General features: G+C 35.2%; 1 protein-coding gene across 5 annotated transcripts in view; it reads right to left on the bottom strand.

Moving 5' to 3' along the window:
- The window catches only part of TTC7B (tetratricopeptide repeat domain 7B), a 117,568-nt gene that overhangs the window by 29,955 nt on the left and 62,233 nt on the right, over window positions 1-25,380 (bottom strand). For 2 of the 5 annotated variants that reach the window (XM_063160121.1, XM_063160125.1), the window contains 4 exons: window positions 14,235-14,351; window positions 10,012-10,109; window positions 6,490-6,654; window positions 4,719-4,769 (listed from right to left, as the gene is read on the bottom strand). In XM_063160121.1, the coding sequence (XP_063016191.1) occupies window positions 4,719-4,769; window positions 6,490-6,654; window positions 10,012-10,109; window positions 14,235-14,351 (431 nt within the window). The remainder of the gene's footprint in view (window positions 1-4,718; window positions 4,770-6,489; window positions 6,655-10,011; window positions 10,110-14,234; window positions 14,352-25,380) is intronic. The other 3 variants (XM_063160122.1, XM_063160123.1, XM_063160124.1) reach the window with 3 other exon arrangements.

Genomic DNA, 25,380 nt, shown 5'->3' with positions numbered 1-25,380 from the left:
ACATTTTTTTGGGTTGCTACCATGAATACTCTATTAAACTTGACACCTCTTTTCTGGCAATGTGCAATCCAAAAAAGGTTTGTGATGGTATCATACACTGTAGTCTTCAGGTCGCTGCATTCACTTTGATGTTAGTATTCACTACATCTTTCCACAGAGTGCAATTAGAGGATTATTTTACAATAATAACAGAACAAAAAAGAGAACTAAAATACACACAGCGATCACGACATTCACTATCACAGATACACCATTAAACTGCACTGAATGTAAAACTTCTCTAATCAAGAAGGCTGAGTTAAAGTACCTTGTGGCAAAAAAGTTCACAAAGGTTTTTTTAGCATAGAAAACATTCCCAGAGCATACTAAGGATAACTCTCATAAAATGTATAATTTCCAAGTCAGATTAGAATCTCATTGGCAAATAATAATCTTTTCAAAGTACTGGAATTAAAAAGCTTCTATAACTAGAGAATATCTAATGGCAACTGTACTTTGGATAGTCAATTACTGCCAGCATATTTAGTCATGACTTTTTTTTAAATCAAGACTATGAATGTTTTAAACTACACTCCTTCTTGTCATCTATGCCTCAGCATATCTCTAGTTGTTTTATAATTACAAATTACAAAAGCTCATACTGATTAGGCCTGATTAAAAAATAAAGGCAGTAAAATATTCCATAATGTATCAGATGAGAAATTGTCTATTTCCATCACTATATCCATAATGATCAACAATGGCAGATACTCCAAAAGAAATTATTGAATCTTGTACAAGTTGAACTGCACCCAAAACCTCGTCCTCATCATTACAAGTTAAGAAATAAATAAAACCTTCACTCTCAATATCACAGGTTTTCTAAGAATTTTTAATGAGAAGAGATCTGTCACATGAAACATACATTTTTAAGTGTGACAAGATAAATCAGCAAACCAGAAAGCACCAGAAATTCCTAGTACACAGATCAATAGGAAGAGGAAGTTAGTCTGAAAGTATGCATCACAGTTCCCTTAATTGAAAGAAACAAAGGAAAAGCAGCACAGGACATAATTAGCATTTCATGTCATTATGCACAAGGATTTGCCCTGGATATCTGAAACAGTGTCTGGCAGTAGAGTTTGCTTTTCTTTTTACTGGCTGATGAAACAACTCAAAGTCCAGCCTGCACAGCTGAACATTCACTATAGTTTTTGTGTTCCCTATTTTAAAGCTTAAATTCAGAAGAAATTTAAAAGGGAAGTCTAAGCAAGAAGCACACGGAGTGCGTTATAAGAAAAATACCAGCAAGTGTACCAAAAATAAGCACCAGTCACGAGTAACCCTGTTCTTGTCTGACAGCCATTTCTGTACAGCACATCACTGCAGCCTGGCACTTGTTAGCCTTCCAGGGACTAATAGTGAAAGCACCTTCTTCTCTCCAAAACAGTTTGTAAAGAAAAGGTGCAATTCACTGCCATAAAGGAGATCATCTAACCTCTTCCTTTGGAAAACCAAGTATGCAATTTAGTGTTAAAAAGAGCCTATATTTTTTATTATTTAAAGCAAGGACTCTGGCTGCTAGCCAGGGCACAAGTAATTTCATAGAGAAAGTGTGCTGTTGGATTTTAAGCTTCCAGCATTTAACCATAAAGCACATATCATTATACATTATTAAAACTTTTTTAATATCAATTTACTTGTAAAAAAGAACTATACTATGATAAGATTCTTATGAGTTTCTGTGCCATCTATATTAAAATTAAACAGAGTGAATACTGAATGCTTCCTACCCTGGACCTTATAGAGTGGCATAAAAAGAGGAAAAAAAGTTTAAAAGTATTTCTAAAATTTTTCTTTGAAGCGGTATAATTCAAATTGTTTGTATTTTCTCTTTAGGAAAAAGGTATCCCTTAACATATTGCAGCAATTACTTCTCTGAAGAAAACACACACATTTATAAAGCAATGACCAATCAGGCACCTTTCAGGGACATTGCACTGATGCTAACAATCTAACCCATAAAGTCCTTAATGCTTTTTTAGTACTGCACAATTAGCTGTCATCTGACTAATTTCTGGCTCTTTTTGTTAAAACACATTAACAAAAATGGTAAATTTTTAATTTTATAAACTAAACACCATTTAAAGATCTTGTGTACTAAGAAGTTTTTTCCTACCTTCCTTCAAATTTTACTCAAGTATTTTCATATTAGAACTAACTTATCTGTACCTTGTCCTAACCCAGGATGTCATAACAGGTTCAGATCTTTATATTCACATGACAATCCTAAAACCTACAGTAATTTCAGGTACAACTGGTAAAGATACAAAGTGGCTCATGAGAAGCTGAGGGTAACAAGTATGTCTTAGAGACTCCTTAAGGCTTTATAGATCCTATGTAGCCAGTTTATTTAGAGGTTGCCTGCTTGTTTTGTCACCAGCTCTGCTCTCTTATGTCTGTCTTATCTGCATTTGGCTTTCTTTGGTTTGAGGTCAGGACCCACAGCCAAACACAAACATACCCTCACTTTCACTTACAATTCACTGTGTTGCAGCTTCCTTCAAATGCTCAGATAGAGTTGCAGCAATTTCTCATTTAAAATTTTAATGATCTTTCATGCACAAGAATACCTTTGCTCTTCCTAGGTAACTTCTATACCTGCTGTTATAGCATGACATTTGACACTCAAGAAAAAAATTCCCTCCGTATAACACAAGCAGCAAATATTTATTTTGAAATGGAGATCATGAGGCCTGGAAAATTAATATATCACCAAAATAGATCCTAGTTACTCACTTCATTTTTTTAGCTTTGTTCTGAGGCTTGTTTATACTAAAAATGCCAAGTGTGAAACAGGACTGTCTTTGCAAGACCTAGAATTCAGTAGTTAAATGGATTAACATCTGGAATCACAATCACATTGCAAAGTGTGACAGAAGGTCTTAACCATGACAAAATATTCCTAAACCAAAAAGGTATAACCTCCGACTCAAGTTTCCTATAATGGCACTTGTCCAGAATCTAGTTTCTTCTCATCATGCTTACATCCTATCTGCAACAACCATGCTGCAGATTCAATGTTTCAACTCAATGTCAAATAGAAAACCTACCAAGAGCCTTGAACAAAAACAATTTACCCAAGACATTAAGTCATGTCACAAAAACCTTTCTTTTCAAAGTCATACCTACAGTCAAACTTTTGTGAATTAAGAATTTAATTTATTCTCTTCAGGCTTTTCATAAAAGTTACATGAGAGTTCACATGAACTCACCCATTAAATACCATTTACAAATACCACACACCCTATGGAAATGAGCATGTCATGACTTCTTCAGTTCTTTCCTTGGTCATTTCCACATAAATTCTTCACAATGCAGTGTCATGGACATAAACTAATATGTGGACTCTATCAGGACCATGGTATGACAGCTTTGAGAAAAACAAAATCACTCTACTATGTACATCAATCTCACTTCTGAAAATGAGTAATAGAATGGACTGTCATCCTTCATGGAACACGTTCATATCAACTCACAAAACCACTGTGGCAGGATTTCTTTTTATGCCATAAAAGAGAATGAAAAAATAAAATGAATAAAAGAAAAAAACTCGATAGTTTTACATTCATCCCATTATAAACATTTCAATATTTACATTAAAAAAAAAAAAAGCTTTAACTGCAATGCTCATGCAGGAGAAAAGATGAAAACCCCCATGACTCAACTTTGCATGCACACAAAGAGCTGGAAGTAAGAACTTAGTTCTTAGGGTGACACACAGAGAACTGTAAGAAAAGCAATTACATAATACAAAGAGGCAGCACCTTCTGCAGGACTAATACATCCCTGAAGTGATGCATTTGATAAGACAGACTGGCAGATTTAGCCAAAATTCACAATTTTTTAAATCTAAAATTCATTATGAGTCTGAGATACCTTTCACAATCACAAATTACAAAGCTATCTTATCTTCTACTACAAAGTTGTGCATGGAGATGACAGTAGTCAAGTAAGGACAGCATCATTCACAAAGCATCCTCTCAGCTCTTTGAAGAAGATTTTCTGTGCTTAGTCATTGTCAAACATGTTGGCTTATGTATCTTCTTACTTTTCTCTCCTTCACCAAATTGATCCCCTGTACTACCCAAAAAAATGTATGCAAAGGTAATCAATGAAAAATACAAGTGAATGCTATGAACACAGCTTTATAAGGTAACCGGTTAGAGAAAAAGAATATTAATTCATATCCTGATTAAATAAAGCAACAGCAGTAATTTTTATTGATCTATATTCTTCAATCTTTCTTATTTAGTCTGCTTTAATAATTTCATCATTTCAAAGTGTACTCTTCATTTATTTTACAAGCAAAACTTGTACCACAAAAGAAAGTAGGAGCTTATTATGAGTCATGACAGTAGTTGCAGTATTGTGTTCTGGATCAGCAGTGCTATAATACAATGTACTGCCAGTTGGCCATTGTGTTACACAAGACCTGCCTAATATATCTTTATTTGCAGTCCTCTAGAAATGAATACTGCCTCTTTAATTATTAAATGCAAGTGTTAGTTGAGTGCATTCAGTTCTCGTATGATTACAGCCCTTAGGGTGACTGAATGGGCAAAGAGCTCCAGCCTTGCTTTACACACTGATGGACAAAACATGTATGGCTTGTGCTACAGGAAAAGGTGATTTTAGTCCTTCAGAATTAATAGTACTGCACAGTCAATACTACTTACAAACTGAAAAAAGGGAGTAAACCCCATGAAAGTAAGCATCTGATGGATTGCCTTTGGATAGATCAAACCACAAATTACAATCCAAAGTAAGAAGCAAAAGAAAAGATATATAAGGCAGAAATTGTAAGAAAGTCCAAGGATTTCTGATAACCTTCAAACTGTAAATCTCAGGTTGACAGGATTTCAAAAGATAAAAAATACTAAATAAGATGCTACAACTCTAAAATCATCTTCCTGTTCAACAGAAATTGGAAGTCAAGTCAATAATACAAAATGCCCTTGGCTTTTTTCACTAGAAAAAAAAAATTGAATTGAGCAAGATATCAAAGATGAGATTTTCAGCCCCTAAAATTATATTAACATACTCTAGGCATCTAGGGAAACTGCTCCTTTCTCAGAGAGCTTTAACTTTCATTAATTATTGACACCGTACAAAGGACTCCAATATCTTTTTTCTTCTTTTTCATGGTTCTGCTCCTTCTCATACAAATGGTAGAAGCTCCTTTCCCTGAGGATACAGGAGCTTGAAAATGGAAAACGTAGGCTTCACATAATGGAATCTGTGCTTTGGCTTCTTCATTCTTTCAGTTTGCCTTCATTCTTGAGTAGGTTCTTACTAACTTAGAGTTTTGCAAAGAACAAGAACAAGCAGTTTAATGTTAACTGGGATGTACTGTTTATAGTATAGGTCTGAAGAAGTTTAAATCAATGACATCCAAATGTGTAATAGCAGCCAATCAGTTATTCAAATGCTTCAAAGAAGTCAGACTCAAACTTCTGTAGGACACAGATTTCCTGGCACCTCCAGTTACAGGCTTACATATGAGCTACTGTTTTCAAAACCCTGGTCTCATGTCAGCTATTTAATAAGTGAATTTTGCTAATATGCAAAGATTTATTTGCCACAATTTGCTTGGAATTAATATATTTGACATGAAACCGGTCTCAAGACTAGGTGTCAAAATTAATTTAAGATCAGATTATAGTAAATTCAGTGACAAAAAAGTGCTATTTATAAAGGTATGAGTGAAGGACAATTTAAGAGAAATTAAATGGAGTTAAAAGGTAATGGCTGAAAAACTATGTTGATTTTACCCTGTCACCTGAACTACTCTGGCAGCATTAGTGCACACTTTGTATTTAAACACCATGGAAACTGATCTTACAGCTGGTTTAAAGGTTCTTTAACAGAAAGCCTTTAACAGAAAGGCTCTTGACTTGAAACAGCAGAATGCTGATTTTCAATGCTCTAATGCCTCCTCCAAATCATTCCAATATGCCCTACCTGCATCATGATACACTCAGATATTTAGGTGATGGTTCCCTTCATGTGAATTTTCAGGGAATGTTTTGGTTGTAATTAGTTCAAGGCTTTCTGAAATTAAGTTATTAAAAACTGTCCAGATAATAGGAAATTCTGTAGCAGGGACTGTCTTTTTAGGCAAAACATGTCAGCACTGGAAATAATTTACATCTGTAAATGCTACAAAGCAGCTTTGACCAATAATCTCTTTCACTGAACACCTATAATTCTAGTAACATTCATGAGAACATGAATATGTCTGTAGCTTTACATCTTTTGGGATGAATAAAACAGTTTTCTCTGATGAAACTCTTAAAACCCATACAGTATTTAATGAAAAGCAGCTGAAAGGCCAGATTTCCCTGACACTGTTGAAACATAATCTATTCAACCACGGTTTATCAGCTGTGAAGATTATCAGAATAATACAGCACAAACATGCTCATCAGGAATAGAAAGCCAATTTACAGTGAGGAGGTGAACAGGGCTCAGGAACTTGGTCACAGTATGGAGAGGCTGCATGGGGCCAGACAAAGGTGTCTGGTTTAGGATGAGGATGAGGAAGATGAGAAGATACAAACAGTTGGAGAGGAGACTCTGTTCTTGAGAGAGAAGATGAGGAAGTATCAGAGGCTAAAAAGCGAAACAAAGAGAATGGTAAGGGGGTGTGGAGTGGGACAGGAAAGAAAAAAGATCCAACAGGGTTTAACGGACTCGTGGATGCCAAAACCGCAAAGCATTTGTTTCACTGCTGGGTAAGATCAAAATGGCTCCTACATAAAATAAACATCACTTCTGAAAGCAACAGCAACAAAAATGAACCTTTACTTATATGTGCTCTCCTTTCATACTAAATTCCTTTTAGAAAGCAAATAAAATATTTTTTTCCTTATGTTCCAATGCATAAATTTAAATAAATATATTTATGGGGAAAAAAAGGCCAAAATCTAAAACTCACATAAATATTGTTTCTTCCTATGATAAACTAGGTGGACTGCAACCAAACTGAACACAAAGGTTTTAAAAAGATTGCTTGCAATTTGTTTTAAGCAAATAGCCAATCAGTCTGCAGAGATTTACATATTTTTGTCTGTCTTTGAATATGAAATGTGTCTGTGTCCCTGTGAGATTGATTGATTCATCAAAGCTCCTTTCCCTGCCCTCCCTCCCCCTACATTTATTTCCTTCATTGATAGATACAAATATAACTGCATGCCACTCATGGCAAGCCAACTGAAACAGACAAGCTTAAAGCAAATTTGACATAGTTATTGATCAGGACATTAGCACTGTAAGAAATCCACAATACATTCTTTTGATGCTTTAAAGGCTACACAAATTTAAACTTGAATCACTTAATCATTACAGGATTGGTAAGTGCTCCATATAAAGCAAGTTTTCAATTCTTTTTTTTTAAAGGCCAGCTTCTGCTTCATTGATAAATTTAAAACGAAGAACTTACCCCCATTGCACCTGGATTTTTTTTTTAAGGATTTTACATGAAGTTCAAATTTTAATATTAGCTCTCATTTCTTGATACTTAGAAGAATGAATTCAGACTAGACAGGCAAAGGAGACCGTCATCATCATAGATGGCAAGCAAAGTTAAGAAGGGGAAAATTTCCAAATGTTTACGTGTATCCAGACATACAAATGTATTCACAAAGTAGCATTACATGAGGAGGGGATTAAATATTTCCATCCTGAGAGGATTCGAAGCCAGAACTTTTTTGCATTTTAACATTTGTTTACTTATTCGCCAAATTCCTTCTGTATTTCTAAACACTGTGGATGCACAGATTTTGCAGGTGAGCCCTTTCAGCCCTACAAAGGTCTAATATCTTGACCATCCATTGTTTCTATCATTTATCTGTTGTGAATATTATTTTATTGACAGTCTGCTTAAGCCTTCTCAAACACTATGACAAGCTTGACTGTTTTTATTCTTGTAGTACCATAATATTTTAACTCCTGCAAAAGATTTATATAATATTCTGATGAAGAATTCTGGACAAATACTGGATGTAAAGCTTTTTTATATATATAATTACATAGATTCAGTAGATAACAAAGTTCTAGTCCTTGCCAGAAATTGAGGACTGGTAGTGCAACAAAGTTTCTTTGGCTAAAATTAACAATTAACAAGCCCCAGCAACAACCAAAATCAACTCTAACTCCCCTTAAAAAACACCCTAAAACATAAGGGACCCACTGATCCTCCACAATTACCTTTTATAATATAAATAATCAAAAACAGATCCCATATTTTTAATTTTCCATCTTGTTCTCCTTGACAATAAAGTTCTAACAATAAAGCTGAGATTCAGAAAAAAATCAATTTGGACCTGCTAGAAAAATCAGAATGTATACAGAGATCCTATTTGGATCAGGATATTGGCTGCAGGATTTGCATTTGGGGCGAACTTCTTGAAAAGCTCACTGTTTTGAATGAGGTTTCATCTTTACTTAAAAGCATTGAGGACTATGCAATTTTTTAAGTGCACCAATTTACTGTGGTCTCAAGTATGGCAGGCATACAATGGGACACCCTGAAGGTATAAATCAAGAACTATATGTCCTCACTGGAAAAGAAACAAACAAAAACCATCACTAACCACAAAAAACCTTTCACAACACCCATCTCCAACAAGCACTTTTTTGAAGGCATAAAACTTTATCTATAGTTATGTCTATCTAGATATATGAAACCCATAAAACATAGTTATGCTCTTAAAAATGAAACAGTCAGCTAGACTAGAATATAGAATGATCACCACAGCATGTACAATGTTATCTTACCCCTTTTAATTATACAAATACAAGAAGACAGAGGATTCCATGTTCATTACTCCATATCATATTGCTGGTCTTGAAATCAAGTGACCTTATCTTTGCAATCAAAACTGCTTGCACTATAGCAAGCAAAGAACACTACCTTATATTCAAATTGAACATTCAATCAAATTTTAATTTTCAGAAGTTAAATAACTAAATTGGATTTTTCTCTACTGCACTATTGTGATATTAGACATACAGTACATATTTCAATGTGTCTTAATTTATGGGTCAAGTGTACTCAAATTCATAGCTTGGCACACTTTCCCAGAAGGTGTGTGTGTTAAATAGTGATTGAGCAGAAATATCCCCCTGGAAGGTCCCATAGAAAGCATTCTTGTTGTTTTAAAACCCAGAAAAAAGAAAATTCAATATTTAGAACACAAGTAAGATATGGCAAAAGTTTTGAAATTAGCAGCATCATTATAATTCCTTCGGCAATCTCCTCAGAATGCATAGCTCGTGTACTTTTTGATTGCCTAATTTCTAAGGAATATTCGTTTGCACTGGGATAACTGAATATATTAATACAGGCAAATTATATATTGTCAGTATTTACTGACATGTAACAATATTAGTTTTTATGTGGCATATCTGTGCACCACAGTTTTTTATATGTATGCAAAAATACCACAGCATGTTTGATTTATGACAAATACATTTTGCTTATAATGTCAAAGTAAGTCCACAGTAAGCCTAGCCACCCATGTAATTATATTTTAACATATATTTGAGATTTTAATTAATAAAAACAATGTTTTTTGTTCTTTTGAGATTCAAAGTTCTTTGAATTTTTTTTTAATTTATCTTTTAAACAAAAGTGCGCAAATATCGAATGAACAAAAATCACAGGACTTTGGCAAGTAGGCTAGTTCAGCATACTAATTTTTAGCCCTTGCATAAGGAAATAGTACTAAACTCAGCAAGATCCATAACATAGATATTTTAATTTACAGAGAACATGGTCAGCAAGTACTTTATAAATTAAAAACAAGAAAAAGAAATCTCATATCACACAATGTCTACTTTCACTTATATGACAATAATGAAAATATAACTTCATTTTGCAAAATAAAAAAAAAAAAAAAAACTGATGGAAAATCTAGCTATGGGCAGATCACTTAACCTATTTTATTGTTCATATGCATTTCTTACCTGTATCAGGATCACTGAAATCTGGGAATGTAATTGTATTGAGCTGTCGTCTGTCAGCAATAGCTCTGTCTAACAAGCTGCTCCCACGTCCAGAATCACTGTAATGAAGTACAGAAATTGTAAGCTATTAAAATACAAAATTATATACTGATATACAAGTTGCATGCTGCCCTACTCCCACAAAGATTCTTGCTATAAAAGTTACTGCTATGACCAAATTTAGTACCAAGCACCACTAACCACTCACAGAGCGTTAAGCCAGTTGCATTAAAACAGAATTAAGCTGAGCAAAATTAAATCTTTATTTACTTCAGCAATTCTGTTTTCATAATTAATACAACCAAAAAGGGAATAGTGGCTTTTAATTTAATTCATAACTAACACCTGTACAGAAAGTATCCATTGTGCCTTGAATATGATATGGGGTACAGGTTTCACAGAAAGCTGAGAAGGCAGATATAAGTTTGAAAATCCACAGTTTCTCCAGAATGAATAGAAAGGCTAAAGCCAGGACATCCAATTTTAGGTAAAGATGTTATAAAGGGCTGGTTTAGTTTTGTGTTTTCAGTTTGTTTTTTATGTATATATATGCACATATCCATATTAACTGCCTAATGTTCAACTTGACTCTAACAGCATAGCAGAACCATTTTGAACACTTCTAACATCTCAGGAGCAAAGCAGTAGCTGTGATTTTTACTGACTGCACCTGTGGGCAAATGTACTGCACTTCTACTTTAACAGTAAATCAGTATGTGCCCCTCAGGCTCCTTGTAGATATGCCTCCTGGAAAACTAACTGCTCCTAGAACTACTATTAAAAATTCAGCACAAGAACTGGGACTGAAGAACTAAGTGTTTTTCCTCCTTCAGATGAGGACACATTGAGACACATTGTCAGTAAAGTGTAAGGAAGCACATATGGGCATTCCTTCTTTAACATTCTATGGTTAATACAGTAATTTCATTTTTAGGATTGCTAAGTCTAGTACTATTCATTATCAATAAATATTTTCTTTCAAATCTCATTAAAAAAAACAAACCACCCACAAACTTAAAAGTGATTAAGATTTAAAGCAGTTGAACTGCTAACCCAACTTAGCAGAGTGCAATCTTTTGTCTGATTCTTCTGAAGAGAAAGAACTGTACGAAATTCCTAGTTTAAAGTAAAGCCTGAGAAACTTCAATCTAAACTGCAAGCCTGGAATTCAAAACATCTCTCCATTTGCCTTAATTTTACAACTGCATCCTTCGGAATTTGGATTGAATTAATGGCAAGAAGTCTCCCAACAGTTCTTAATAGTTGCAAAAGTCAGTGAAACATCATTCCCTCCCTCTTTTTAGAGCTGTTACTAAAACAGTAGACTTAAAATTTTGCATTAGCATGACATTATTGCATTATTTCCTTACAAAATGACATCATTGTAGAAATCCAAGGAAACAGAGGGGAACTTTCTGGGCCATACACTATCAGCTATAGTTGTTACATCACTTGGTGTAAATTTTCAGTGGTAATCACTTCCTCAATCCACACGCAATCCCATGCCAAATGTTGCTGACAAGTAGAGTCAGACCTACAGTCAATATCTTCTAAGCACAGCACTGGCACTGTGGTTTGTTCCTTTTTCAAATGCAAACCATGAAGTGGAAAAAAATTCAACTATTTTCTAATGCATTTTAAGCAGTAGACTAAAGGCAAACCCTTAAATCTTCCAAGCCTTGCACCACAAAATAATTTTAAAATTCATATTAACCATCTTATGAGAAAAAAGTTTGTATTTCAATTAAAGACAAAAGTTCCATATTGACTGAATAAAGGTAATTCACAGTATTGCATTTGGCCCTTTTTAAGGTATGTCTAGGTATTTGTGATTTATTTTTATTATTAAAATATTATTGGGGACTCTAAACTCATATTCCCACTAAATCTGATTCACTGCAGAAGAAATATTTAATATAAACCACAGCTTATCAATAAAGTAAATTCTCATCTTATTGGGAAAAAGACACACCAAATTAATCTTCAGTCTAAATCATAATAGAAAAAGATATTTCAAGTAAGCATAAAAGATACTTAAATCTTTGAAGAACAACATTATAAAAAGGTTTAAAATTATTAAAAGACCTTTTATTACTAGCTTAAAGAATTTTTTTTAAAAAGGCTTCCATTATTCCCAGTGGAGACATAATTTTCAAATGGCGCTTTGCAACAAAATGAAGTCAGTGTTAAAACAACAAAGGTTGAAAAATTAACATTTTCACAACATCATTCTTCTGTACAAGAGGAGTGCAGCTGGGTGAAAAGATTTTCCCAGTGACATTTCAGGTCTCAGTGATAATTGTTACCCCTGGATAAGAGCTGGATGGATCTGGATCACTGTGATACAATCTGTAGGTACTCAGTCCTTCCATTTCCCACAGACCAGCCAAAGGAAGACTCCAACTTGGTATCCTCATTCACTGCTTGATGTAACTCTGAATGTGTGATTTGGGAAATCTGGCTCCTTCTATCATGACACTTATCCACAGTTCCTGTTCATTCCATTCTGAATTTGATTTTAATGCACTACCATAACTTCAAGAAAAGACTTAGATGTCAAGATAAAAAAAATCAGTATGAAAAAAAAATCACATGAAAAGTAATCCTCACTAATTTTTCCACTTAGATCTTCTTGAAGGAGAATGGTGCCAAGGAGAGTTATCAAGCACTGCTGTTTGAAGCTGACACAGCCAAGAGTAAGTTTTCACAGTCCCTGCTGATGTCTGAAGGAGGTATTACTTAAAGTGTGTTTAACATGGCACAGTAGCTCTTAGCACAAGAACAAGAACAACAAGGCAGTAATGACAAGTTATGATTAGAGCCCTGATATGTGTAAAGGATATAACAGCAGAGATGGAAGGTGAAAAGTTGTGTTGGAGTACATGCAAAGCTAGTCTGAAATTAGGCTTGCACAGAAACTGTAGCTATTCTGCAAAGTGCAGTGTTCTGATACTAAACTCTTAACCCTGCCTGCCCACACACACAACCAGCTAACTAAAATAAAGCACCACCCACTAGGTTAGAAGAGAAATTTTCTCCCTGGCCCCTACTCCACATTCAGTCACTTTGAATTGAAAAGATTCAGCTCAAACCTTTCTGGTTGCTGACATTTGCTTTCTGTAACCTGAGTGATGCTCCCTACTCGACAATGCAGTGTCAGGGTCTCTCAATATGCTGTGATTGACTCAGGTGCCCTCCCAGGCTTTTCCTGCCACACCCTCCAATATTTGCTGCTCTGAATGCTCACTAGCTCCCAAAGCAGAGAAGCAGTTTGCCCTGTTCTGCCATTAGGCCAACTCTCTCAGTCTTCTTAAAGAGATGCATGTGTTTATGTGACTTGACTCAAAGTGCAGCAAAAACTGAACATCCATCATACTGCTACACAGGTATCTGATGCCACCTGGTACAAAGCTCTTCTGCTGTAGCATCTCTTCTCTAGAGGCTGTAAACCCTTCAAACTAGAGAGCAGGAAATTCTGCTTGTCTCCTTCTCCAGGTAGTTGATAAACATATTGAATAATACCAGCATGGATTTCTGCTAAGTGGCCTTCTCATTTGTTTCACAGCTAATCTAAATAGATTTGGCAAAGGACTTTCACAAAAGCATTTTGGAAGCCCAAACAGGACTATAACAACTTATGTTTATATATTTGTTAATGCCTTCAAAGAAGCTAAATTGGTTCATAAGCAAGACCTCCCTTGAAAAAAACAGCCATGCTGACGATGCAAGCACATAATTTCTGTCCATGTGACCACTGATGCTTCCATGGTTCTAACTAATGTCTTATCTTCTTACATATTATTCAGTGAAAACCCTTGAACTAAATTCCTACTACAGCAATCTCTCCACTAGCCAATATAAAAGACTACAACCATGATCAGGAAACAAAACAAGACCATGCCAGTACACTGAGAACTGGGTAACTCATTCAAGTTACCCAATCTGTATAACCAGTCTTTATCATTGCAGAATTCAGTAGCTTTGGCATTTACCTCACAGAACCCTGGGTAGATTCACATGACCATCAACTGGTGTCTTTGAACCTCAGTCTCTAGATTTCCAGAGAATTTTTTTGTTTATATGAAATACCAAAACAAGTAAATGCAAGACTTCTGACACCTAATATTGTCCTGAAAAGCTACTAAGCAAGGTAGTGAGCAGCCCAGCACTCTCCAGCATCTTACCTTGGGTTAGTTAGATTGTAGCAGGATTTCCAAATCTGGAGCATGTGTTTACAGGTAAGGAGTGCTTCATCTGGGCCTCTGCATAGGGATTCCAATTTGACTTTTGTAAACAGCAATCTAGTGAAAAGGAAAAAGAAGTGAAAAGCGATTCCTATTCAAGAAAAAATATTTTAAAGACAGCATTACACCAAACTGGAGAAAACTAAATTTCAAATACAGTAATAATTAAAGCTTAATGAAGTAATTGCAATAAATATCTAATGCCATCAAAGTAACAGTGCTTTTTACAAGATGCCTTTTTCAACTGGACAGAACCAATAGGTGACAGGATTTTTATTTTAATTTTTAAAAAGTTATAAGACAATACTGAAATTAACAGTACCACAGGATTCCACAGGATGTATCAAGTTGCAGGCTCTTCACCAAGATTAACCTAGATAGCTTTCCCAGTTATTTAAAGAATATATATACAATGTGACAATAAAGGAGCTAGTCCATTAGTAGGCACATTTATAGGAGGCACAGCACCTAGGAACAGATAATACTATAAAAATACTAATTTAAAGGCAATTTTTAGCAAAATCGCAGATTAAAGAGCACAGAGCATATATAGGAGGAGAGCATGCATATAAAACTGTTAGCCTGTTTTAAAACCCAGGTGTACTTTGGCATTTTATTCTACTGCAACCTTAATCATACTAAGTGAAAAATTTATATGATTGCTCATATGGTTTGCGTGGGAAGACTGAGAAGGGTGTAGAGGGGGGAATGTGTGAAAGCTCAGAAGTTTCTTATCCCAAATACAAACTTGGAGGCTGCTAATAGTAACTGAGAAGTGCAGAGAGTTTTCTCAAGAATAAGAAATGACATCAAGTTATAGTAGTTAAATCTTCAGCATTGCACTGAACATCATTGGCAGAAACTACCCAGCATGAAAATCCAAAAGTGAATCACACAACCTTAAGTGTACAACGTGTGCATTGTGGGAGTGAGGAAGAAACCAAAGGCAATTTGCTGTGTTAGTCAAGAAAATGAGCACCTGCCAGGTACATAAGGTCGTAAGAAGTCTCCCTTGATATCTTGTAAGAATGTAGAGCAGTATAATCACTCTGTAATGTAGAGCAGTCATACTAGCTTAGCTTTCTTCCTATCAGTAAACTGGATTTGAGTATAAAGGGAATATATGGATAATTTAAAGTTGCATTTCATTTGGCAGGGATGTCCTCTCTAGATACTCATTTTACAGTGACTGTATCACTGAAAGAAAATCATGTCCACGTCTGTCTGTCATTTTACTGAAAAGAGAAGGAAATATGACAAACAACATCCTCCTTCCTCCACACTCCCCTCATCTACTCTATCCTTAACACATGCACATGCAAGCCTCATCCAAAGAGCAAGACCTAGGCATCAAAACCTGAAACCAAAATCACAGGAATATGTCTCATACAACCCCTTTCCTTCTTCTCTGTAAGATGGTACATTTGACAGTTTGAAGAGCCTAGAGAAGCTCAATTTCTTAAAATTTGTGATCATAAAGCATTTTACAAAAGTTATGGAACATAATCAATTCAGAAGCACTGAATTTGCAAGTCATTCTAGAGTCAATAACCATAATATATACTGTATTATGTACAGTGTACCGATAGACTGAATTTCCATTAACAGTATTCAGGCATTTAAGAATTTTAGGAATTTTGTAGCAGAGGGAAGGCACAGGGTCAGCAAAATGTTAAGATTCAACAAGCAAAATTTAAAAGGAAAAATGGAGCAGGGAATAGAAAAGGAGAGGATTTGGTTATTAAGAAACTACTTAAAAACACAAGTACAACATAACAGGAATCAGTGCAACAAAAATGTTGGAACCTGGGCTACTTGTGTAGGATTCAACGTCAAAACAGCAGATGACAAATACACTTGTATAAGAATAAAAGCAACACATCAGTTTTGTGTTTTTGGATGCACATGTTACAACATCATTCCTGTTTCTTGTGCACTATGGGAGTCAACAGGAGAGGGTTTCCAAAATACAAACAATAAACTGAGTATATGATGGAAAAATATTCACAATTCTAATAAAGAAAGGCTAGGACATTGTATCTAATAAATAAAGTATACTGGTGTAGGATAATCCACACTATAGAAAAAATAATCTAGTGAGTAGAAAAGGTTGCATTTATAAAGCCACCTAGAGCAGCTTCCCTGGACCAAATTAATATTTGGACTATAAATCTTAAAAGAACTAAGACACCTCAGAAAACTGAAACATGATGTTAATAATAAATTTAAAATCTGCCAACTAAGCATACCTGACAAATGGGGGAAGGAAGGGACGAGGAAGGAGGCAGCAGAAAGAAGGAACAGCATGTGACAAAGAGGTCTCCCATATTACCTTAATTTTATCAAGTTCCCTTGAAACATGGCTGGAGGTATAAGCAGCTCAGGGACAAGTATTACCAGGAAAGTTTTAGAAACCAAGAGGAAGGTTATCTGAAAAAAGATTTTCTGAAAGGTCAACTTCAAGCATCTGTGAAAACAGGTCTTCTGGAACACAGCCTGCATTACAGACACAGAGAATTTTAAACCTTACAAGAAGTTTTGATACACTACTAAAATGATGAAGAATAGATAGAAACCACCAAGTGATAGGATGATAAAAATTAAGCTGTATATTTTATGAGCATCATTATCTGTTTGTGCCTGTTTGACAATCAGAAGTTTAAACTACTGGCACGTGGTGGAATAGTACTCCATTAAGAATAGAAGTACTGAAGAAAAAACAATATTCAAAAAAGAAATTAGGAGTAGAACAAGGTTTGTCAGAGATGTATAATAAATACAACAGATAAGAACAGAAATCTCTTTGGGTCAAATTCTTTGGGGAAAGGAAGTTGGTAAAACAGGTTCTTTCAAAGACAGACTAATAGGCCATTTGTTCCAGCAACGGTGTTTTCTGTGGATGCAGATCTTTAACATAACTAAAAATAAAGTCAATTGTATCATTTTAGTAGACTAATTACCCAGACACAAAATGAAGAACAAATCAAACTCTTAAGTGAAAAGACTTAGTTATTCTTGGAGCTAATAGCTGATAAATTTATGAAATAGCTACTGAAGCAGCAAATGACTCCATTACTTGAAGACTGTTCTCCCTAACTAATGAGGATATTATAAAACAGCTGCTCATAACCTAATCCACACATTACTGGATTTTTATTTCAATAAAGAATGAAAAATTCCAAACAGGTTTATAATTAGGTCTTTGAATGTCAGTGACAAATAACTTGATAGTGAAGGTTAGCAAAGACATCCAAGATACAGCAGAAGCCTGGTGTTTAACACAAGGATGCTCAAACATTTAAGGATCTGTGTCTCAAGTTGAATGGGTAAAACTCCACGTGTGACATGCTAATTATTGAGAAGATGTGCAAGTAAGACATCAGAAATGTGCAGAGATCCTACCAAGAACAACAGGGGACAGGCAGGGGACAAAAGAGCAACACAAAAAGATGCATCTTATGTACATTAGTAAAAAGCAAAGCTAAACTCACTTGAACAGTAGTACACTAAAATTACAGTATTTTAAGGCTTTTTTGAATCAAAGTAGAAAAAAGGAGAAAATCTGTTTACTAAATGGGGATGAATATTAAGAATATTCAGGAATGAACACCAACCTTCACCATAATCTTTACCTATGTTGTCTGAGATACGAAAACTACAACAAATGGGGAACAGGAACACTTTAAGAATTACTAAAGTTAAGGCAGTCAAAAATAGTCCATTTCTCAGAATTATGGAAACAATGATGCATAGGATTGTCCTTTTCAAAGCAAAACTTCAAAGAAAATATCACTTCTGGAATGAGTGGGGAAGAACATCTATATTGCCAATGATTTTGCCAGGAAGGAAGGAGCATTAAACAACCCATGTAACCATTATTCCAAACCAGAGCTGCCTATCAGCTGGGCTCATCAAAGTAAGACAGCTGTGAAGAGACCAGGTGCAATTCAGGGACTACTCACTGGAACAGAAGGAGAAAGACACAGTGGCATTGTACAATATCCCAGTGAGAGCAAACCTGGAATGTTATATGAAATTCTCATTGGAACAGCTAAAAAACTCACACACTTGAGGAATTTCAAATTGGAGCAGCTTCACAGAAAGCCTGTAAGGGTTTACTGGAAACTACACAGTACAAAAAATACTTAATTTAGGCAGTCTAGCAGAAAAAAAGTAAGCCAAGAAGAAGTACAAATTCTTTCTATAAATACAGATGAGACAAGCAGCAGGAAGGGAAAAGAACAATTTATCTAGAGGAAATTGTTTCCACAAAAACAAGTATATCTAAAGGCCATTCAGACTACTAAAACACTAAGGGTGGGAATCAGGTCTCCTAATTCATAATTAGGTTGTAGAAAAGACTGCTTTCTCACAGTTTGTTTTGTCTTCACCACAGAAGAGGTGGTGCAAATAAATAACCTAACTTCTTAAAATACAACTGGTAAGTTCATGAAAAGTATTACAGATAGGACCACTATAATAATGGGGCCTTATACTATCTAAGGTTCTGGCTATTACTGTATTGCCTAATCAGTGCAAACTAATCTATTAATCCATGATCCCAAGCTTTCTTTACCATCCAACCAGTGTAATTTGTAGAAAAGAATTTATGAATCTCCAAAATAGAATTGTTGTCCTAATTCTCATCCAGCCTGTTTCACTTTTTGAAAATGCTGCAACCACCCCAATTTTCTTCCACAGCAACTCTCTTACAATGTCAGAAGATCAAGAGAAGTTAATTGGTCCAATACTGCCTTAAGCTATTGAAGGTATTTCTAATCTGTTGAATGAAACAAAAATCTGAAGTATGGAAGACTGAGCTCTACTATGTGACAAGTAACACTACTAATGCTGAAAAATCTTGGCTATTTCAGTGAACAGATACTGCTTACCTCAAGCATCATTTTAAAACCTGCTGTTTTGCTTTTGGGATCAAGTCAGCAATTTCCACAAGTTGCTGTGCACTGTAAGAGCACAAGGGCTTGGATCAGCCATAGCTGGATATCTGTATTTAATTCACTACTGCATGGATGAGACCTGCCTTACATTCTGTGATCCTTTCTTCAAATCAAGCAACATGACACACTGTGATGCTTCCCCAGACCTGCCTGCTACAGCCCTGTCACTCAATGCAGTAGAAATCAGGAATCTCCCTAAAGTCCCTCAGACTAAGCAACATCCCACAGGAAACTTATAGTTCCACTAGACTTCTTTGAAGAGTCCAAATTTCCATTTCCTGATCAAAACTGATCAGAATGCTCTATTTTCAGTTAGTGTTGGAAGCAAATTTCATTATTATTCTCTTATTATACAAATTATTTACATTGGTCAGAGCTTGAAGAAAATAAGAAAGAGTTGTATACAATACTTAAAAGTATGTGCATTGAAAATTAAAGTGTAAAACACCAAAAGCCTTGCTGGGAAACCTAAGAACCATACTAGGAGAAGAAAATTTAAAAGAATGCATCAAATCTCCTTGCTTAGAATGCAGGATTAAAAATGCAACTACTTTGGTTTATGTTTAACCTACTTGGAATAAACTTAGTAAGTTTTTAGAGAACCTTTTTAAATAATTGAAGAGCTTGCTGTTTGCTGAGAGTAACTTCAGCTAACAGTATTTTTTACATAACAATCAATTATTAAAAATGTTTGGAAATAATTAATATACTGGCAGTCCCATAAATATGGGTACAAGCAACAAACAAGCCACACAAAGTATCAAACAACAGCCTGATCTCCCAGAAAACCACATCAATTTATAAAATAGCTTAACTGGAATAATAAACTTTATATATAATCAATTCTGATATATGATCTGTTACATATGAGAGCATAAAAGAAAGGCAGCAAATATCAGTTCTGTGTGGAATTATATAACACTGCATTTTTCACTTTTAAGTGCTTACTTGATATATTCCACAACTTCAAATCCTCCAATGCTAGAAGAATTCAAAAGAAGTTCTGGCTTTTAAACCAAGCACTATATTAAAAAAGCAAAGAAAACCCCCTAAGAAAAGCAACCTCCACAAAAACTATCAAACAAACAACACCCCCAAAAAACCCCCTCACTAAGTCTAATCCCATGACTTGTAAATTTCTAGACTAACTAGTTTGACAATAATACTGAACTGTGAAAATAAACTCTTTTTTAGCAGATAATGTAGACTTCAGATTATCTGAATTTAAGGGAAAAATAAATATGGTGATGTAGAGTTCACATTCACCTGCATACTTCATACAGTTTGATGTCCTTTCTGTAACAAACTGTGATAGTGTCAACTGCTTGTGCAAATTAAAGCAGGCTAACTTTGAAACCCCACAGAATAATTGAAGTGGGAAAGCAGTACACAGAATGCACAAAATTAAGGTGGAACAAATATTATTCAAAATTGATTATTTGCAAGAATTTAAATCTATTGACCTTTCCAGAAAAAGTGTTAGTAAGTAATTCCTTGCACTCAACAATTACATACATAGGAAAACTTCTGATGATTGACAGGAACCATAAGAAATGAGGAAGTAGGAGGGAAGCCAAACCTTGGCATGGTCAGTTTTCTCTGTGTCAGTACATGCTGTGAGCAAGTGCCCTTCTAAAATCCTTGTCATTACTCATAAATGAATAGTTTGGAAGAAAAAAGCTAAAATTAGAAGAAACTCCTGAAGTTCACAGTGTTTATCTTATTCATAATCCAGATTTTGACAATAGTTTACTGTCTGCAAGTTGATAGCTTCTTTTAGAAGGAGAAGGTAGGGCTGACAGCCTTAGAATTCTTTACTTGAGAATTTCAATTGAATCCAACAGGACTCTAATTTACAAGTAATATATCCCCTAATGAAAAGATCCTTATAAAACACAGTAGGAAATTTCCTGAAGAAACAGTTCAGCAGCATGGCTTAATAGCTGTCAGGCCAAATTTCTTTCTAAAAATTAAATATATAGGTATTGGAACAAATACATGTGTCTTTGCAATCTATATGTGGAAACCTATCATAAAAATATCTAACCAAGAGGCAAATAAGAATGCCAGCAAACAGGTAGTTGAATCAAAGTCCCCAGTGAAGCAATTATGCTCAAAGTAATTAACACAACCTTTCCCAAGAGATGTGATGCAGGTGCTTCTCTGTGTAATGATGTAATAAATGTTATTGAAATACTTTGTGGAGTTCTGGCTCACATGTGATGAAAACTGGCTACAGTGCAAGGCATAACTGAAAGGCTGGAGAACATGCCCTTACTGCCAGCAAGTTCTATGATGTCCTTATGAGAAAGGATGTTGGGAGGTGGTCTTCTTACAAAAGCTACCATCAAAAGAGTGGAGTCACCAGGATTGCAGAGGGATTAGCAAATTATGATATAAGAACCAAGGGCTGGAAAGAAACCAAGCAGGGATCAATTGAAATTAAAAACAAAAATGCAGTCTTAATGAAGAGTGCAACTCCAACACTGAAACAAGCCACCACATGCTACAATGGTTTCTCCAGGTTTTGATGTGTTCTTATAAAGACTGAAGTTCTCTGGAAGGGATGCTTTAGCTAAACCTATATTAATATAAAAAGTAAAGCAAATGTAGGAACTTCTAACATATAGACAGTCAGGGCGTTTAAGATTTGATCCTTCTGGCCTCAAACTATTAATTCAAGCATCCAGTTTTGACAGCTGTCCCTTTAAAACTTGCTGTAGCTAGTTTCACATTAATCCACTCTCAAATACCTGCCTCATCAGCAAAACACAAAATGGCACAATTGTAAAAATTCAACCTACAGGGAGAATGACAAATGAAACTGGACAGACTATGAAAGACATATAAATTTATAAAGGATGTATTTATTCATTCAGTGATCTTAGATGCAACCATGATCATCAAAGTACAGGAATAAACTTATAGAGGTGTCTTCTGCAATTGCAAAGTGAGCTGCTGCACAGTCTACTCCATGTTGAGTATTCAAGGAAAGTTCCATTATCAGGAAAGACATAAATATAAATAGTTCATTATAAAACATGAAAAATCATCATTTGTAAGTACCTTGAAATCACTAAATGCACAACACTGGCAACAGGAGGTCAAGCAAACAAATCTAGTTTTTTAAAATCTCCAGGAAAACATTTAGCTTAATAAAAAAATAAATGTCCTGAACTGTTTCTCAATCAGTCACCAAACCTTCTCCAACACTGGCTGCACAGATCCCAAGTACTGGGAAGCCCATACACACAGAAACATGGATGAAGTAAAAATAGACTGCTCAGACTGCTATTTGAAGCATGACTCTCTAAAAAGCATAAGAAGCAAAAAACCAGCCCTCAAGCCCCAAAATAACACAATTTTGTGAAAATCATGAATAGGTATGTTTGGTATCCATTGGATGGCCTTCCTTGCACCCTATAATTCCCCATATATTTGTTCCCAAAGCAGTCAGATGTGTGATTTTTGGTGCAGTGTATGTATACTGTATTCCATATTATGAACTCAATGTCCTTAAGAAAATGTAGATCTCTAAACTATAATGAAGATAGCTTCTGACTAAAGCCAGAACAAATTAGTTATACTTGAAAACTTTTTGTTTGCCTGCCTTGAATTCCCTGCAGCATCCAGCTCATGACCCAAACTGGGATTCTTTCAATCAAGTTTCAAAGAATCTACAGCCTAGCAAACATAATTCAGGGGTAAGACCCTGAGGCCAATGACCAATTTGTTATATAAAGTAATATCTACCTATCAACAATGTCTTTTTTAATGGACCATTCAGTAAAAGCATATAACAACAACCAAAGGGGAAGAAGGGTGGGGGAGTGAGATAGAAGAGCCTAGGATAAAAAGAAAAAACACAGGCAAATGATACTGTGTTTCATGACTTACAGAAAAATAATTCCTGAGAATTAATTCATTTAACTCCCAATATAAACAGGATCAAAATTTAATTAATTTGAAAATTCATGTTGTCAAATATTGGCAAGAATGCATTCACAAACCTGAAAGGCATGATTTTGGCACGCATAGAACATCACTACTTCTTGTCCAATCTTATATTATCACCCTTTCCTCAAATAATTCCCAGTGCTCTATTTATCAAGGGAAAAAACCCACAAAAGCACAAATTTTTCCAGCACCACCTTTTGCAGTGCAACTACAACTGACCTTGGGAAAGCAGAACAGGGTAGTCTGTTTCCTTCAGTTGATAAACCTCTTCCTGTCCCACAAAACATTTTGTGTATGTGTATAATCCTACACTGCCTGTACTAACCAGCTCTTTTCCATGCCCACCTGGACGTTTCCAAGAAGGAAACAAGTTTTTTACTCACTGAACTGAGAGAAATGTTAAAAGGTCCTGTGATTCTGGGAAATCTAATGCAGCTCAAAAGAGCCCTTGAGGGTCAGGAAGCAAAGATTTAATAGTTTTCAGAGGAATGACATATTGGCCTGATGCTTCTGTGAAATATTCTTGGAAGAAAAAAAAATTTCCATCACACTTCAAGAAATGTAAATGTTTAAACTGTGAACTAAGTCTTCAGTTGTCTTCAAACCTGTTACCATATGCCTTTCCTTTTTGAGTGTACTTAACATTAAAATAACATGCTTGCACTCCTCAAATAACCCATCTGTTGTTCCCTACTTCTGCTACTTTAAAAGCTTGTCAGCTGCTATCCATTGCAGTTCAATTTTTAGCATAAAATTAGCAATTTACTATTTATTTTGCCTAATTACACTAATTGTAGGCATTATATTTGTATTTAAGTGCCCCAGCATTTGAAATATTAAGGGAACCTCAAACAGTTAAGATTAAGAAAACAATACTTCTCTAGAAAACCTGACTCCATCTCTCTTGACTGAGATTAATTATGTTTTAAATGATATAAAAATATATGTAATAATTATGCATTAAAAACAGAAGTGTTTCAAGATTTCACATCATTCAATACACCACAAAGATATAAATTCCTTGTAACAAGCAGATAAAAGAAAGAGGCTATTGTAAATAAGGCTGCTCAGGTAATTGCACATGCAGGATAAATATTGTATATATCACAAGGCAAATATGAACCAATGCAACACAACCACCACTATCTTGCATCACCCTGAACACACCCTCAGACTGGAATGCACACCTCTGGGACAGCTTACACATTTAGAGTAGGAAACCACTGGATTAATAGAAATGAAACTCAAGGAAAACCCAAGCAACTGAGACCTGAAGCCCCGCTCATGGCTTTAGCAATTTAGGATATGTTGTGGCTCCTTCCTGCCCAGTCTCACATCCAGGGCAGCACATCCTGGCTTCTGTTTCAGGAGGAGAAAGGGATCATCTCACTCAGCTTCCCATATAGTTTGATGGTTAAACATGGACTCTGAGCTACGTCATTTTTGGGTTAAAATCCTGTCAAGCTGGAGAACTGAATTTCCTATTTCTATTACTGGACAAGCTCCTAATGAAAGGAGAAAATACTTAACTTTCAATGAATTCAAACAAAGTAGCACCTGATTGGGATTACCTATTCAGGTTTATTAGTGCTGGCACCTTATTCCCACCCATCTCAGTATTGATATTGAGTACAGTATTCATACTTTTCAGGATCTTAACCTGTTCAGTAATCTTTTGTCTAGAGATCTTTCTGTCCCTAGAGTAAAGCATGCTCGGATTGCAGGAGGCTTCAAAGATCAGCTAGCATTTAAAAGGAGATTGATTATATTCACACAGCTGATTTCTTTATAAATAGAGTGGTTACAAACTAGCAATTTAAGACTACAAGAAGTTTGAAAAAATAGTGCTATAAATAGTCAGCAAATAACTTTCTTTTTAGTATCTCTGAAAAATATTACTACATATTTTACTTTTACAGGTTTCTTGGATTTTTGTCAATAGTTTTCCCAATACCCATTCATATCTCAGAGCAAACTGGGCATTTATGCTGCCAATATAATGAACATAGGAGGAACAAGCAACTTTCTATTCAAAGAAAAAGCTATACCTTGCTGCTAACAGCCCGGTGTGTTTGCTCATTCCTTCCATTTCTTTAGATAATGATTGGACAGAATTCTTTGGCTCTGAGGAATTTCCTTCTACTTATTGACCTAAGATGCCCAGGGCAAAA

The sequence above is a fragment of the Melospiza melodia genome, chromosome 6 (genome assembly GCF_035770615.1).
Source record: "Melospiza melodia melodia isolate bMelMel2 chromosome 6, bMelMel2.pri, whole genome shotgun sequence".
Classification (NCBI taxonomy): Eukaryota; Metazoa; Chordata; class Aves; order Passeriformes; family Passerellidae; genus Melospiza; species Melospiza melodia.
The sequence above is the reverse complement of the archived record's forward strand: the minus strand, read 5'-3'. Positions and strand labels throughout refer to the sequence as shown.